Raw genomic sequence first — 16,655 nt, 5'->3', positions numbered from 1 at the left:
CTCTGTCCCATGCTGGACAATGAATGGCTGTGGTTCCTTCTGCTGATGGATGAGGGAACTTTAATAAAACCAGCCACATCATATGTGGTGACTTCTGCCAATAGGCTGAAAAGGTTAGAAAATACTTTTTCTGATGGGATGTCTACAAGGAAAAGGTCAGTGTGCAATTTTGTCCTGTATGGATACAAATGCATTCAGGTACACCACAATCTCTTAATTCAGATCACTGAGGTACTTTGGCTGGCTGAAAACTGTTTAGAAGGCTTTCTAGTCTGTGTGCACAATTCACTTCCCCCATGGTAGCATCACCTGTTGCTCAGCTGAAGTATCACCAGGATCAGGCATGTTTGCTGTCAGTCCTGCCCTGTGTTCCCAGATCAGGATGCATGAGGACTGTGGTGGCTGCTTCCTTGGTTGTTTTCCCCTTGGAGCTTTCCTAATGCAGCCTGCAGCTTACCTGCTGCAGTACTTCCCTTTTACACTTTGCTTGGAAACCTCTTTGGTTGAACAGTATTTTGGTAGCTGCATTTTGAGGAGCTGATACTTAGGAGTGAGATGGCTGCAGCACAAGCATCCTGTGCTCCAAGCTCTGTTTGGTCTGGGTTATACGTCCGTCTGTATATTCATGGTGGGGCATGCTGTGCTGTCACTTAGACTTATCAGACCAATATCTTGTTAGGCTGATTGCTGGTATTTGTGGGAAAGGGAGAGCTACCACAGTGAAGTGCCTTCAGGGTGGTGATCTTTGTGGCTTTCATGACAGCTATCAAGACATGAGAAGCTGTGGCATGCAGGATCAGGCCATAACCTAGCAACTTGCTTCTTCTCCAAATGTCTTTTTGAAAACACTAGGGAGAAGTAAGAAAATTTGTGCACTGTGTAATCGGTAGTTGGATGTTAACTGTCTTCCAAGCCCCCAAATCACTCTCTTTTCTTGTCTCTTCTAGTTTCCAGTTCTGCAGGATAACTTGGAAGTGTATCTGGGACTCCAGCAGTTTGTGGTCACTTCAGGGACGGGTAATAACCATTGTGATCCTCACTGTTTGAATAACTGATTGCAAAAGCTGTCTAGACCTGCCTTGGTGTTGCTTCTTCCATGTTCCATTGAGGGTCTGAACACGTGTATGGTGTCTAATGGCTTAGTAACCATCTCAGCAGACGTCTAATAATGTGATTTATTTTCTTGTTAAAAACAGGTATGCAGCTTCAAATACTACATTAACATGGATGGGATGACCTTTTTCCTCCCATTAAATTTATTTCAAGAAAGGTTGTGCTCCCATTTGCTTGGGGCTCAAATCTTGTGGGAAGTTGTCCACCATAGGAGTATTTTTATTTAGGGTGAATTAAAACTATTTTGAGTCAATGAGAAGATGAACTATTTACAATGTTGTAGTAGTTTCTTATCTACCTGGCATTTCAGGAGCCTTCATGTATGAAGTAGTTTACAAAGACACCAGTGCTCTCAAGTGAATACAAAATACGAGTGTAGCTTAGTTGCTCCTTCCTGAGAAATAAGGAAGGTCATAGTAGTGAGATCTGTGTGAGGAAAGATTGTAGCTGAGGTATAGCAAAACAGTGTAGCTGAGCTGATTAAAGTTGCCTGGTATGACCAGCAAAGGAATCTCTTGTATTTCAGTATTGCTGCACATGGAAATGTGGTATTGCAGAACTTACTTGCTTTTTTAGTTAAAGGTCTGGAGTGTTTGGAAAGCAGGTATCTATACAACTGAGTGGTAGGATGATTGCATAAATAATAAGACTGGCAAATCTAGTTAGTCATACGTTCCTTATATGAGAAATATAAAAGTAATTAATGACTTCTCACATCAGAAGCAAACACTACTGTTACAAATGTGGCTGTGCTGTTGGAACACTTTTAACCCTCTGGCCATTAGAGGGAGTTTGGGTAGTGACCTCTACAGAGCTGGGGTGAATTTCCATGTCAGCAGATAGACAGAAAGGCTCCCGTTTATGTAGGTATTAACACAAATAGAATAAAATAAATGTATGAATAAATGTATGAATAGAATATAAATAAATGTACTTGGTAACATGTTTCAGCCTTTAAATTGGAATTCAAAGTGTGGCAGTCAGAACAGTTTGGCTCGTCTTGCCCAATTTCAGTATTTCGGTCACATGGGCAGTGCTGCAATTTGAACTGTGACCCGCTGCTGAGCTAATTGAAGAAGAATGCTTGTAATGTAATTAGAATAAACTTTGCATTTCCTGTATCTCTGTAATTAGGTTTCCCAGCCCAAAGAGCTGTATTTATTAAAACACATGCGACTTTCTTGCACAAGGTTTTTCAAGTATGAGCTTTCAGACTGCTAGGCTCTTAGTGGCTATTAGCACAAGCAGTTGTTGACACTGAGGTCTGTTGACTTCATTGCTAATGAACTTTCCTGTCATTCCAGGTCACAGGCTGAACATCACTGCAGAGAATGATTGCCGCCGCTTGCACTGTTCCTTAAGGGACCTGAGCTCCTTGCTGCAGGCTGTTGGGCGCTTAGCAGAGTACTTCATTGGGGATGTGTTTGCTGCCAGGTTCAACGATGCTCTAACAGTGGTAGAGAGGTAGGAATGGGTTTTGGGGTTTGCTGTCCCTTCAGCAGTACCAGGAGCAATCGCCACCACTGCAGTGAGTGTGAAAACCAAGGTTTCTTTCTGCCTTCCCTTGTTATGATTGAATTGAGATATGAAGAACTCATTAGCCAGAATCTTGTTATATTCATCAGTGCTATGTTTCCCAGGTAGCTTTCTAAATCCTTAATGAAAAACCTAGTCGGAAGGATTAAATAATACCAGTCACGTGAAAGATTGAAGTACTTGTTTTCCAGCATCTGCATGTGTGATGCAATGAAATGAGATGTAGAGTTTGATTACTTCAAAATTATATCTCTGAAAGCTAAATCACCAAAATCTCTTAAGTGGAAAGAGAAATGCCCCATCCCTGGCAGTGTTCAAGGCCAGGTTGGATGGGGCTTAGAGCAATCTGGTTTAGTGGAAGCTGTCTCTGCCCGTGGCAGGGGGTTGGGACTGGATGAGCTTTAACCTCCCTTCCAACACAGACCATGATTCTATGAAAAGACCTGTGAAAACCAAAAGGCAGGCATCCTTCCATTCTTTCCCTCCAAGAAACTTAATTAGCACATGGTTGCAAATTACAGACCTTCAGGGCTTTACATGACTGCATTGGTTATGTTTTTTCATTTTCATGCAGGAGCATTGTATTTGTTACATCTTACTGCAAATTATTTTCAACTAAATGGTCCAAGCCTTGTCTGCATATTAGCTAAATATTGACACGGACTTGCAAAGAGCTGCATTCAGATAGATGTTAAAGCAGATTTGTACATGTGTATATCCATCTCACACTGCCCTGTATGTGTTCATTTCCAGGTTGGTAAAAGTAACACTGTATGGATCCCAGATTAAACTGTACAACATCGAAACTGCGGTACCATCTGTACTGAAACCTGACCTTATCGATGTGTGAGTATGAGATAGACAGTGCAAATGGTTGGATCTAATCTTGGTATCTATATGGGATGGTACATCCTCAAATGGATGTTCTCAGGTTATTTAAAGAAAAAGATATTTGTGATGAGAATTAAAAATGCCCATTAGCTCTAAAACTGTTATTCTGCCCTGTACCAGTGGTTGTAAAAGCTTAATTCTTTTGCCGTGTAATTAAATGATGAAATAAGTGCCATAATGGTGGTGTGTCAAGAAATTGATCTACTCTCTGTGTGTAGTTCCACTTTATGGATTTTTTTGCTACCAAAGTCAGATCTATGGCTCAGGAAAAAGATGTTTTTCCTAGTACAGGATTTTGAGTACTCGGCTTCCAAGACAAATGTGCCTTCCAGCTATGCAGGTCATTTCTGAAACAAATAAATACCTTCAATCCAGAAGTTGACATTAAGTGTGAAATTGATGCTGCTAGTAATAGAGCCCCACTCTGACAGCCTTTAAGAGCCCTTCTATTCCTCAGGCTGTGTAGTACAAACCTATTTCCTGCCAGCTGGTGTTTGTGAGGAGAATTTAAGGTTGTCCTTTTGAACATGTCAGGTGCTTGTTCTAGTTTGCAATTGCCTGTACAGGAGCTCCTTGAAATCCCCCTTGAGGTTTCATCATGTAGCTCCCTGGATTTCTCCTAATAATCCTAAATTACTAGCACTGACTTTTGTGCAGATAATGTTCTTTTAATGGTCTTTTTGCTTTTCTAGTTTAAAATAATACGGGAGGCTTTTTTCCACAATCTGTTAGTGAGGGGTGTTCCTCTGTATAGTCCCAGAGAAATGTCCTAACTCAAAAAATCTTAATATGGCCTTGTGTCAGAAGTGTAATTATAAAGTATGGTTATGGCTGACCTACCAGTCGATTAGAATTTGACCTTATCAAATATAATCGATTATGATTTGACCTTTTGGCTTAATACTGTTGCTGGGTGAGTGAGTTCAGTTTCTGCACATGTTTAAATATGCTTTGAATATACAGGGTCTGAGGCAAAAAATGGTAGTAAGCAATTTAAAGAAAAAGCTGACAGCTTTGTCTGAAAATATCAATATTCTTCTGGCTCGTGCTGTCAGAACTACCATGCTCAGGACATGGGCCCTTCTGCAGTGGTCCTGGAGGACGTGCCTTTTATCCCATGTACGTATCTTATTCTTGCTCTGCTCTTCCGCAGGCATGCTCAGTCCCTGGCAGCCCTGCAGGCCTATGCACACTGGCTGGCACAGTTCTACAGTGAAGTTCATCGCCAGAACCCGGAGCAGTTCATCTCGCTTGTCTCCACCACTCTGGAGGCTATTACACCCCTCATCAGCTCAAAGGTACCTTTGTCATTTCCGGGCTGAGGGAAGGCTTCCGCTGGAGCCAGAGACCCTCAAGGGGCACAGTTTTGTTCTCTTGTTTAACGGTCTGCTTTGGACCATGCTGTTTCTCCTGATATGAATCATTCTGAGTCATAGAATAGTTTGGGTTGGAAGGGACCTTAAAGCTCATTCAGTTCCAACCCCCTGCCACAAGCAGGGACAGCTTCCAGTAGAGCAGGTTGCTCCAAGTCCTGTCCAACCTGGCCTTGAACACGGCCAGGGATGGGGCAGGCATGATGTCTGTCAGCAATGAGAGCTGGATGTCTTTCCTAGAGCGGCAACAGGTGTCTCATATAGGGTGAGACCAAGAAGAGTTCTAGATAGCATTGTAGATCAGGCTAGTACGAGATAAGCATCTCAGGCATATAAATTCAGCCTAATGATTTTATGGCTTGAAGCGGGGAAATCTCTCTTTCACACTTTTAAGGGAACTGATCTGTGCTCTAATTGGCAAATAAATGCTATTAAGCAGTCTCGCTTGTGAAAAGCTGTCAATGGCAGCTCACTGTGCTGTCCGACACCAGTGGTGTGTCACATGATGGTGTTACTGGGCAGCCTGACCACCCTCTCTTTCAGGTGCAGGAGAAGCTGCTGCTATCTGCGTGCCACCTGCTAGTCTCTTTAGCCACCACAGTGCGACCAGTGTTCTTGATCAGCATCCCAGCAGTACAGAAGGTGTTCAACAGGATCACAGACACTTCTGCTCAGCAGCTTCCTGATAAGGTGATTGTCTGAAGCATGAAGTATGTAGATGAAGTGTCCTTGAGAAGCTGTGCCTTGGCTCGTACTGTATGAGGTATAATCTCAACAGTAAAGGGCAGGGGCAGTAGTTATCTCTGTCCTGTGGCTATGCAGGAGTCACTGTGATACAGTTTGTCAGTAATGATCTATTTCAAGCAACAGAATAAGGAAAAATCACAATTGCACTCCTTAGATCTTATTCCTTCCTCACTTGTTGACACAAGACAGTCCCCGATGATGCATTCTCTTTACAGGAAAGGCACACTGATTCTGACACACACAAGTTTTTTTTCTATGAAACTTGTATTATTATTCCACATACCTCACGCCAAGTTAGTATTTATATTACAGAAGTATTGAAAAGCCATAGTGGAGGGCTGGGATGTGGTTGTATTGTCCGCTGGCATGGAGGCATGAAGTGCTACACAATCACAGAAGCTTAGTGTGTAAACCAGACAAGAAGTAATGAAACTGATGTCATCTTTGGGTTTATGAATATGAAGAACAGGGACTTACCATTGCAGGGGAAGGATGATAGAGCTGGGTGCTGGTTCTAGCCCTTAAGTCGTGGAGCTTTGCTTCTCACCTTGCAGAGCTGCTAGTTTTTACTTAGGTTCACCTTCTGCTGTTGACCTGTTTCCTTCAACAGTGAGCGCTGCTGGTAGAATCATAGAATCAGCCAGGTTGGAAAAGGCCTTTAAGATCATCAAGTCCAGCCATTCCCCAGCACTGCCAAGGACACCACTAAACCATGTCACTGAGGGCCTCATCTACACTGTGAACACTTCCAGGGACAGTGACTCCACCACTGCCCTGGGCAGCCTCTTCCAATGCCTGAGCACCCTCTGGGGAAGAAACTGTTCCTAATATCCAGTCTGAACCTCCCCTGGCACAGCTTGAGGCCATTTCCTCTTGCCCTGTCACTTCTTACCTGGGAGAAGAGACCAACCCCCACCTCACTACAACCTCCTTTCAGGTAGTTGTAGAGAGCACTAAGGTCCCTCCTAAGCCTTCTCTTCTCCAGGCTGCCAGATGAAGAGCCAGAAAATGTCCCTTCACTCTGGGGTTGTGCTCTAGCAAAAAATGCATTGCAAAAAGGTCAAACTTTGTCTCTTGGTTTAATGTGTCATCACTTATAGGCCCAGGTGCTGGTGTGCAGAGCACTGTCAAACGTCTTGTTGCTGCCCTGGCCAAACCTTCCAGAGAGTGAACAGCAGTGGGCAGTTCGCTCCACCAACCATGCCAGCCTCATCTCTGCCCTCACGAGGGAATACCGCCAGCTCAAATCCAATGCCATCTTGCCACAGAGGAAGGTACAGCTGGAGGACAGTAAGTACCACGTGTCTTGGTGTGTGCTGTTTTCTGACGCCTGCACTGCAAACTGCTGATGGGTGACATTAAGCTGATTTTCCCCAACAATTATTTTGCCTGAAAAAATGTGTTTAGTGTATGGGGAGGACAGGAAAGGGGGGAATTTCTGTTTTCTTTTTCTTTAGGGACTCTTCTCCTGTGGGGTTTGTGAAGGGCACTCTCACCCCAGCTTGCCTATAAACTCGTCCATCAAACTACTGTCTTCCTTAGTTGTGCAGGAAAGGTGGGGTCAAATTTGTTGATAAGACTTCCAATAGCACTGATTTCATTAGGAATACTTCACATCCTAAGGCTGTAACACTGTAGGATTAGAAACATTGGGTGGAAGCAGTATTAAATGCAGATTATAGTTATAAAAACTTAAGGGAGGAAATAAGAATTGATTCCAGGCTTGGGAAGAAGTGTAGAGGGAGGAGAGCCCTAAACTGATTTGGTTCAGGGACCTTTGGAAAGTGTATATTTTGTGACTGCTTTTGGGGATATCTGGGAGTTTTTTGATTGGATTTTATTTTTGAGAATCTATTTAAAACTATTGATTCTAAGTATGCAGTATGACAGCTTCTGACCAACATGGTGTGCTGGTCAGCTCTCTGTGAGGGGGGAGCATGGTAGCTGTTTGCTCCTCACAAGAAGGGTATCAGAGACTGCTCACTTGGGAGGAACCGAGCCAGTTAAGATCTCCCAGCATCTGGGTTAGTTTATAGTGACTGTGTATCACTCCAGTTGTTATTTCAGAAATCAAAACCTGCAGTATATCTGGCTGTCATAATGTGCTGCGTTTTTCTTGGTTAGTGTTTCTGTAGCATTAGCATGTTAGGAATAATGTTGTCTACAGCTCCCCTCAGCCTCTGCACCTGAGTAGCTGAGCAGTGGATGCATCTGTAGAGCAGTAAACCTGCATAACAGAAAGCAAGTAGCCACAGTGATCAAGTAAAACCAATTCAAAATACGAACATGCACTTGGAAACATCTTTAACTCCAACCTGGATTTGGTGTATGTGCTGCCTTGTAGGGTTTTTTAGTTCCTCTGTTTGTGAACTTCATTTCTTGCCTCTTGAGTAGTGTTGACACATGCAGGAAGTATCACATCTCTTATTTTGCAGCCAAAGTGATCATCCATCAGACACTCAGCGTTTTAGAAGATATTGTAGGAAGTATCTCTGGAGAATCCACCAAGTCTCGACAGATCTGTTATCAGTCGCTGCAAGAATCCGTGCAGGTCTCACTAGCCCTCTTCCCAGCTTTCATTCATCAGTCAGGTATAACCATAGGACAGGTTTTAATGCTGTGAGTAGCTTCATGACCTACTGATGACACCCAGAGTCCATCAGCATAGAATCGTGGCGTTCATGTGAAGTGTGTGGGCTTTCTGTGCCTAAGTGTAAAGAGAGGCTGTACTTCTGTGTGGGCTGGGCTGGACTGGAACAGGAAAGGGAGATCTCTGCCATCTAGGATACAGGCATGAAGGTTTGTCACGCTTCCAGAAGATGGAGGTGCCTTGCATCGTGTTCAGCAGTGAGACAAAATGGAGCTGATCCTGAGCACATAAAAAAAGCTTTAGAATACCCTGTCTAGCTATGTTTGCCACTTAAATTTTCTCCAGACCCTTGAAAGCAAGGAGGAGACAATCTCATCAGGTCAAATTATCATAGAATCACAGACTGGTTTGGTTGGAAGGGACCTTAAAAATCATCTAGTTCCAGCCCCGGGATGTGGGTTTATTTTTCCTTGTAAAGGCAAGGCTCCTGAGATGTAACCAGGACTATTGCTTGGCAATCTTCTGGCCAGTGATTTACATTTTGTATCACATTAGGGTAGCTCAGATGCCCAGGACTACAGCAGCTTCTCTCACAAAGACCAAGATGTTCCAGGAAAACTTTTGGAGCTAGGTGGGATTTTCTCAGTGAAGCAGGCGAGGGGGAGGCAAAACAAAGTTGAAATGCAGAACAAATCCAAGACAGTGAGCTGATGCTGTGACTGCAGTAACTGCTGTCTTCAGAACAGGCTAGCAGCCTCATGCCACTGCTATTTATTGGCTATAAAAGGCTGTGTGAAGGAGGAATTGAGCAGCTTCAGCTTCCCCTTGTTATTCAATAAAGCGTGTTGGGGTTGATGAAGCATTAGCCGTGGTGCTGCTCAGCTAATGCATAACCATGTGCTGCAGAGGACTGCTGAAGTTAGATGGATCTTTTCAGTTACTGCCTAAAAAAAAAAAAAGCTGGATTGTGCCTCCAGCCCTCCCCCCGCAAGCTGCAGAGCTGTTTTGGATTTCCTTGGATTTCCTGTTAACCCTGTATGAGTGGTGAGCAACTGAAGATCGGCCCAGACCATGGCCAGGGCTTTCCCCACACACTCTGTGTAGGCAGAGCAGACTAAGGGCCTTGCTGGTAGTATTGTATTTGATCTGAGCTGCTTCGTGCTGCCTGTATTGGTCATCCTTGGCAGTTTTCAGAAATGGATGAACAACCTTTAAACCCTGTAGTACTGACTGTTGGTTTCAGTTTCTAATGGCCTTCCTGCTAAGTTTATTAGAGTAAATGGGGTTCCCTGGAGCAAATCTCACATAAGACTCATTGATGGATTTGAATGTTACCTTAACACATTCTTTTTGCTTTCCTGTTCTTAGATGTGACAGATGAGATGCTGAGCTTCTTCCTCACTCTGTTTCAAGGACTGAGGGTACAGATGGGAGTGCCTTTCACTGAGCAGATCATACAGACCTTCCTAAACATGTTCACCAGGTATTGTCCTGTGTTGGTTGCTGCTTTCTATCCCTGAGGATGATCCGTGTTAGTAAGGGGCTCACACAACAGGTCCCTGTCCCTAAAGAGTGTAGAGTTTCCAACCCTGACGGTCTGTGTCCAAACTTTTATCATGTCCCAGGACTAAATCCAGGGAAGATGCTTCAAAGTCTGAAGTGACCCAGCCCATGCACATCGGTCACACATGCCATCACAGTCTCAGCTCTCCCACGGACTTTCTGGAAGTGTGTGATGCTGAACTGGATTCTCACGTTGCCTATTTAGTTCCTACCCAAAATCTGAGGGTGTTCCAACTCCACCACTTAAGCTCTTATTCTGGAGTGGAGTCTGTCAGTCCTCAGTCAAAAACTAGTTTCCTTCTGTGGCTTCATCTCCTTAGCTTGTATTAAACAAGTTCACAGGCACTACCTGCTTTCCTGTAAATCCAGTAAGTGTGCAGATCCCTGTGAAGCTTCCTGTGCCATGACTGTTTCTGTCATAGGGAGCAGTTGGCAGAGAGCATCCTCCATGAGGGCAGCACTGGCTGTCGGGTGGTGGAGAAGTTCCTGAAAATTCTGCAAGTGGTGGTACAAGAGCCAGGCCAAGTGTTCAAACCGTTTCTACCCAGTGTCATCTCGCTGTGCATGGAGCAGGTCTACCCCATCATTGCGGAGGTAGGGCTGTTCTCACATGAGGTGGAGGATGGGAGAGATGGGAAGGGAAGGCATTGCTGGGGGTGTGGGAGCAATGAAGCCTTTAGCTTTCCAAGAGTTGTAAATGTCAGTCCCTATGCAGGGAAAACTGGGTAACAAGTCAGTGGGAATTGGAAGCAGTGTGGGTGGAGGATTTTGTCAGGAATTGTTAAAAAAGGGGCTAAAATTACAGACATGCCCAAAGCAGGAGGTAAACTCAAAACTCAGCGACGTGTTCCTAACGTGATCCAACAGCTGCTGAGTTCTGTGCCTGCCTTGGGAGGAAATGGTCTGATGCTCTGGCACCTTGGCTGCAAAGCACTGCCGGGGGTGGCCACCAGCCGTGGGATCCAGGGATGGTGGGATTCCAGCCCAGGAGTCTGCTTTGAGCTGTTTGCTCTCTTCTCCTCCTAGCGCTCATCTCCTGATGTGAAAGCAGAGTTGTTCGAGCTGCTTTTCCGAGTCCTCCACCATAACTGGCGATACTTCTTCAAATCTAGTGTGCTGGCTAGTGTCCAAAGAGGAGTAGCAGAAGAGCAGATGGAGAACGAAGCACAGTTCAGTGCCATTATGCAGGTAACAGCTATTCCCATGTTTGTCCAGAACTCTTTCTGCAGCAGAGCATATGCTGCTTGTGGCAGTGCGTTAAACATGTGGCTCATGGGATCTTGAGTGATGTCTTGCCTGCAGGAGCAGTTGGAAATGAGAGCAGAGTGGTCTTGCTGATGTGCTCACAAGGCACAGTGCCTTGCTGCACAGGGTAGCAGGCAGGGAGGAAGGAATGTTAATTCCTTTCCATGCCTCATCCTGCAGTAAAAATAAATTACTAATGCTGACCCATTTACTTCTGTTACTAGTGTATGGTTAGCACTAGGACAAACTTCAGCGCCCGAAAGTTTCCCAAGACCAAGATGTCTTTTGGTTTATATGGACTTGTTCTACGCTGTACTGTTGGGTCTGGTAGAGAAGGGTTAGTGGGCTGATATCCTGTAGGCTTTTGCCTGGGGAGCAGAGAAGGCAGAGGGCTGTCCAAGCATCTTTCTTTCACCTATAGCAGTGTAACACTTCCAAACCCACCCAAGTACCTCATTTTGGGAGATATTCACATGGTAATCTCAGTACCAACTTCAGGCTGGCTGAAAATACTAGACTACTTGTTTTACTACTTTGTTCCTGTTGTTTTGATACAGAGCTCTTCTTTCATGTTCTGTAAATGCTTTTCATACAACCAGTGTTTTATGTTGAGGATATTAATAGCTTGTGTGATGCTTTCTACCAGAGATCTGAGTCCAGAACTGGCTCAGTCTTGAAGGGACTTGGCCTGGTTTTGTCCAAATGGCTGGTGTGGGGAAATGAACTTTTTACATTGGTCATGCCTTGAAGCAGCATCTTGTGAAAGTCTGCTGCCTGTCTCTGTACAGAGCACACTCCGTGTGCCTGCATCACCTGTACAGTGTTTCAGAGGTTCTCAGGGTGTTTTATTGCAGAGTCTGTGCGGGCCAACCAGACTAGTTCAGCAGGATCCAGCAAATTTAGCTCCTAGGCTCTTTACTGCTTCTGTAATGCCCAGGTCAGCCTCCCAGCTTCCATCTCTAACGTCTTTCTGATTTAGTGCAGTCACCTTGGTCTTTTGGCTTGGACTGAGAACAAAACCTGTCCATGTGTTCTGTTGGTGTTCATGCTTCCTGCCCTACAACTGCCTGTCATGTTCATTGGCTACACTAAGAAGCAGCAGAGGCTCCCAGGAGCTTGTTCTGGTGTCAGGGTGAAAATAATGATGATCTACCTAGCATGTCTGATGCTGTATCAAACCCCTTCAATTCTGCTTTGTTTGTAGGCGTTTGGCCAGTCCTTCCTGCAACCTGACATTCACCTGTTCAAGCAGAATCTCTTCTACTTGGAGACGCTGAACACCAAGCAGAAGCTGTATCACAAGGTGGGTCCTGGTTGTCCAGTGTACACCGTGTGCATAGTAACAGGCAGGTGCTGTTCTGAGACTTCTTTTAAAACTACTCAGAAACTGAAGGTCAGGTTTTTTATGTCACAGCCTTTCTGTGATCCTGATGGATATGGTGCTGGTGACAGTGGTGTTGCCACCTCCCTGATAACTGCTGCAGCAAGCACAGGAGGGATCCCAGCTCTAGTCAGAACAAAGCCTTGATGTGTTCCCTCCTGTGACAGTGAGGGAAAGCAGAGAGCACACACAGTGACACTGCAGTTTGAGGAAGCGGAATTGGGATCAGTGGGACTGTGCCCAAGTCCCTCCAGCATTCTCAATGTGTCAGCAGCAGCATATCTGATACTTAGAGTCAAGTCGCTGCCAGGTAGTTGTCTCTGTCAGTGTCATGTAGGACCCATCCTCCAGACCCTCTAATTAGACCTCTGAGCTGCATTCACATGGATTAAAGTTGGAATCCAGGGTCTTGCCCTTCTGGTCAGGCTGTGAAAGCAGAGCTTTCAAATTCACATCTGTGGTCACAGCTGAAGGACAGCCTGTCATGTTAACAACTGCCTGCTGTAGGCAGCTCAGCACATGCCCTGGCTTTCAGAAGCATGGGGCAGGGCTCAAACTGGCTCAAGTTGGAATGGGACATGAAGATCTTTGCTTAAAACTTGGGTCAGGTGCAAGGGTAAATGTGGCCAAACTCACTGTTAACTTTAAAGCTGATACTAATCCAGCTTATTGTAGCCACTTGTGATCTTGGCTTGGCTCAGGAAACTATCTCTGTGCTCACAAGAGTTGAAGCAGCCCTGTGCAGCCATGCCTGGTCTGCCCTTGATGAACCTGTGTTTTTGGAGCAATGTGCTGGCTGCTGTGGTCCCTCCTGTGGGAGCACTGCTGGTGTGAAGACTCCTAACTGTGTCCTCCTCTCGCTGTGCAGAAGATCTTTCGGACAACCATGCTGTTCCAGTTTGTGAACGTGCTACTTCAGGTGCTTGTCCACAAGTCACATGACCTGTTGCAGGAGGAGATTGGCATTGCCACGTACAATATGGCCTCAGTGGACTTTGATGGCTTCTACTCAGCCTTTCTGCCCGAGTTCCTGGCCAGCTGTGATGGCGTGGACTCAAACCAGAAAAACGTGCTGGGAAGGAACTTCAAAATGGACAGGGTAAGAAGGGGGGACACTGCGGCAGGGTATTAGTATTCCCAGGATGCCTGGAACGTGGTGGCAGGAAGCCATGAGCTGTTTGGGATGGTGTTTTGAGGCAGTTTTGTTCCAAACACTTCCATACTTGGCCGCCTCTAGCCAAGGGCTCTCATTGTAGGTAGCAGAACTGCCATCTCGTCTCTGCTGAATGCTGTGGGAATCAGGGAATGTGCTTCCTGGAGGAAGTCTTCATAGGGGCAGACTGACATTTTCTAGAGTGGGACACCCAAATCCTCACCAAAATCTCACTCCAGCTGCTGGCCAGATGTTTGAGGGTTGCAGTGGAGACATCAGCAGAGTGGCTGTAATGGCCCACACTTCTTCAAGCCACTGTATGGGTGCGAAGCAGATGGGGGGTGTGTCTATAACCTCCCTGTGGAAGGGAGTGCACCAGGTTGTGGCTTCCATCTGCTGAAGCTTGCTTCTCTGTTGAGTGCTTCCTCTCCTATGGGAGATGGAGCTGTGTCCACTCCCTGTTCATGGGCCACAGAAAATCAGGTTTCCGGGGCTCAGGCTCCAGCAGAAGGGGGCTGGGTGTTGGGCCCTCAGTTCCTTTGTGTTTCCCACTGCTTGTAGGTGCTTTCCTGTTTGCAGTCTAATGGGTTGTTTCATCTTTTCCAGGATCTGCCATCATTTACCCAGAATGTGCACAGACTGGTGAATGACCTGCGTTACTACAGACTCTGCAACGACAGTTTGCCCCCCGGAACTGTGAAACTATAGTTACTGCACTGGACTCGTATTTTGATCACTGTAGGGAACAGATCCATGTTTCGTTTTGCCACCACCTTCTCTCCTCCCTGGTTTTGTCAGTCCTGCAGGACGCCGTGTCTTGCACATGGGCACATCTTCTGGGATTCACGCACCACGCTTCCTTTCTTTTTCCTCCTCTCCCAACCCAAAGGGCCCCCAGCTGGAGTCAGCACTGTCTGCAGGATGTGTCTTAACGCCCAACTGCCGGGCACCTCAGCTAGAGGAACGTCCTCGCTGGGGTTTGGTTCTACTAAAGTAGCACTTTGTTGCGTCCGGAGATTTCTGTGGAGTTGTCTTGAGAGATCGTGTACGTATCAAATGCGAGGCAGAAGCGCCAAAGACTACTTCAGACATTCGTACCTTCGTGTCATTCCACCTTCCTGCCCCTGCCCAGCTCTCAGAGGAGGAGTCTCCTTACGTTGGGACTGTTTTGGCACTTCTGTCACTCCTTGGTTTTTAAATTGCCTTGAAAACCTCCCACTGTTTGGGGGGATTAGAGACTTTTTTTGGGATTTTTTTAAACGTTTTCTCATCATTCCATTGTGATACTAAAACAACATGCTTAATGGAAATAAAGTGCTTACTTTGTTGTTTTAAAGGACTTGTAACCTGCTTTGGTTTCCTTGTAGGCCTGTCACCGAGCCGTTCTTAGAGGAAAGAGTGTTTTGTACTGCATGACCAGGCAAGAGGACCAGCATCACCCATTCCATGCCCTGGGTGCAGAAGGCTCCCACAAAGTCCAGCAGCTCCCAGACTGCTGCAGATCAGTGTTGGCTTTTCTCTGCTCCCTCTCACTGTGTTTCATACCTGTGTTCTCTGGTGTTTTCTGTTGTGATCTGTTTATTGCCTCCAGCAGACCGTTGTCTGTATTGATCCAAGAGCTGCCTGCTGGCAGAAATCTGACATTCAGGATGTTGCATCACAGGAGACCTGGGCTGAAGGCCAGCTGCTGGCCAGACTGACCCAAGAGTGGCATTGAGCATAAGGTTAAAATCCCAGTCCCCATCCAGGAACAGAGTTTTTGGGGCTTGTGAATCTCTGACCGTGCATCTTGGAAGGATTTATTTTTTCCCCTGGATCCACCAGACAGGTAGATAGGACAGAGCTTTAAATCAGACTTAATTCTCTACAGTTACCAGTGCAGCTGCATAGGTTGGACAGCACAGGTCACTGTGATGGGAGAAGCTTGAAGGAGGTGTTCAACCATAAACATATGTGGATGTGGGTGAGATGCTGCACATGGACAGCAGGGGGGTGGGTGTATCTGGCTGGAGTGTAGGAGCACTTGCTTCATGGCTCCTTTATTTCCAGTTTTGTGGAAAACATCCTGCTCTGTGTATGTTTGCTGTTGGAGATGTCTGCTGTTTGGATAACCTGTGTACAGACAGAGCCTCACATCCAGGCTCTCTGAACTGGGACCAGTTTGATGTTTGGCTTTCAAACCCTCCAGTGAGCAGCTTGAGTTGGAGTCCAGCCCTGCCTCACCAGGTGCAGTTCTGGCAACTGCCAGCCCCTGTCTGCACAGGTCATGGACCTTTGCTGACCAGCATGAAGGTGGGTGATGATCTGCCACTGGGCTGCAGAGCTCTGACCTCCCCCAGGTGAATGACACCGAGCTCCCAGCAGCTGGAACACTCAGAGAGCCAAGCCTGTTCAGCCTGGAGAAGAGAAGGCTCCAGAGAGACCTCAGAGCAGCTTCCAGTGCCTGAAGGGGCTACAAGAAAACCTGGAGAGGGGCTTTGGACAAGGGCCTGTAGGGACAGGCCAAGGGGGAATGGCTTTAACCTGACAGAGGGGAGACTGAGATGAGCTCTTAGGCAGAAGCTCTTCCCTGTGAGGGTGCTGAGGCGCTGGCACAGGGTCCCCAGAGGAGCTGTGGCTGCCCCATCCCTGGCAGTGTTCAAGGCCAGGTTGGACACAGGGGCTTGGAGCAACCTGGCCTGGTGGAAGGTGTCCCTGCCCATGGCAGGGGGCTGGAACTTAGGGTCCCTTCTGCCCCAAACCATTCTGTGATTTAAGGAACCTGCACTTGCAGCACCTGGCTCAAAGCAGCAGTTCCTGGAGTAACTTGGAATGTCATCATCTGCACCTGAAACCTTGAGTCCTTGTTCTTCCTGTTGGTCATCAGGTGGATGAAGATGCAGTGCAGGGTCCAAACCTGGCCCTAGTCTCCTCCTGAGCTGTTTCCTGCTCCCCCACAGTGTCAGCTCCTGCACGTCCCACCCTGGCCATTGTTGCCTTCAGTGGGAGGCTGTAGGGGTTTCATGTGCTGCTGCTACTGCTGCCCTCCCACAATGGTGCTGGTGCTTCTTTCTTGCAAAACCT

The 16,655-nt window shown here is 46.4% G+C and overlaps 1 protein-coding gene across 2 annotated transcripts in view; it reads left to right on the top strand.

The window, feature by feature from the left end:
- Nucleotides 1-14,928, top strand: part of XPO6 (exportin 6) — a 55,402-nt gene extending 40,474 nt beyond the window's left edge. For both annotated transcript variants that reach the window (XM_065683722.1, XM_065683720.1), the window contains exons 12-24: nt 948-1,017; nt 2,418-2,577; nt 3,403-3,495; nt 4,694-4,838; nt 5,457-5,603; nt 6,761-6,950; nt 8,096-8,251; nt 9,619-9,733; nt 10,236-10,407; nt 10,840-11,001; nt 12,263-12,361; nt 13,308-13,538; nt 14,199-14,928. In XM_065683722.1, coding sequence (XP_065539794.1) covers nt 948-1,017; nt 2,418-2,577; nt 3,403-3,495; nt 4,694-4,838; nt 5,457-5,603; nt 6,761-6,950; nt 8,096-8,251; nt 9,619-9,733; nt 10,236-10,407; nt 10,840-11,001; nt 12,263-12,361; nt 13,308-13,538; nt 14,199-14,300 — 1,842 coding nt within the window. In that variant the 3' untranslated portion in view covers nt 14,301-14,928. The remainder of the gene's footprint in view (nt 1-947; nt 1,018-2,417; nt 2,578-3,402; nt 3,496-4,693; nt 4,839-5,456; nt 5,604-6,760; nt 6,951-8,095; nt 8,252-9,618; nt 9,734-10,235; nt 10,408-10,839; nt 11,002-12,262; nt 12,362-13,307; nt 13,539-14,198) is intronic.
- Nucleotides 14,929-16,655: the final 1,727 nt, after the last annotated feature.

The sequence above is a fragment of the Lathamus discolor genome, chromosome 6 (assembly GCF_037157495.1).
Source record: "Lathamus discolor isolate bLatDis1 chromosome 6, bLatDis1.hap1, whole genome shotgun sequence".
NCBI classification, from domain to species: domain Eukaryota; kingdom Metazoa; phylum Chordata; class Aves; order Psittaciformes; family Psittacidae; genus Lathamus; species Lathamus discolor.
The sequence above is the reverse complement of the archived record's forward strand: the minus strand, read 5'-3'. Positions and strand labels throughout refer to the sequence as shown.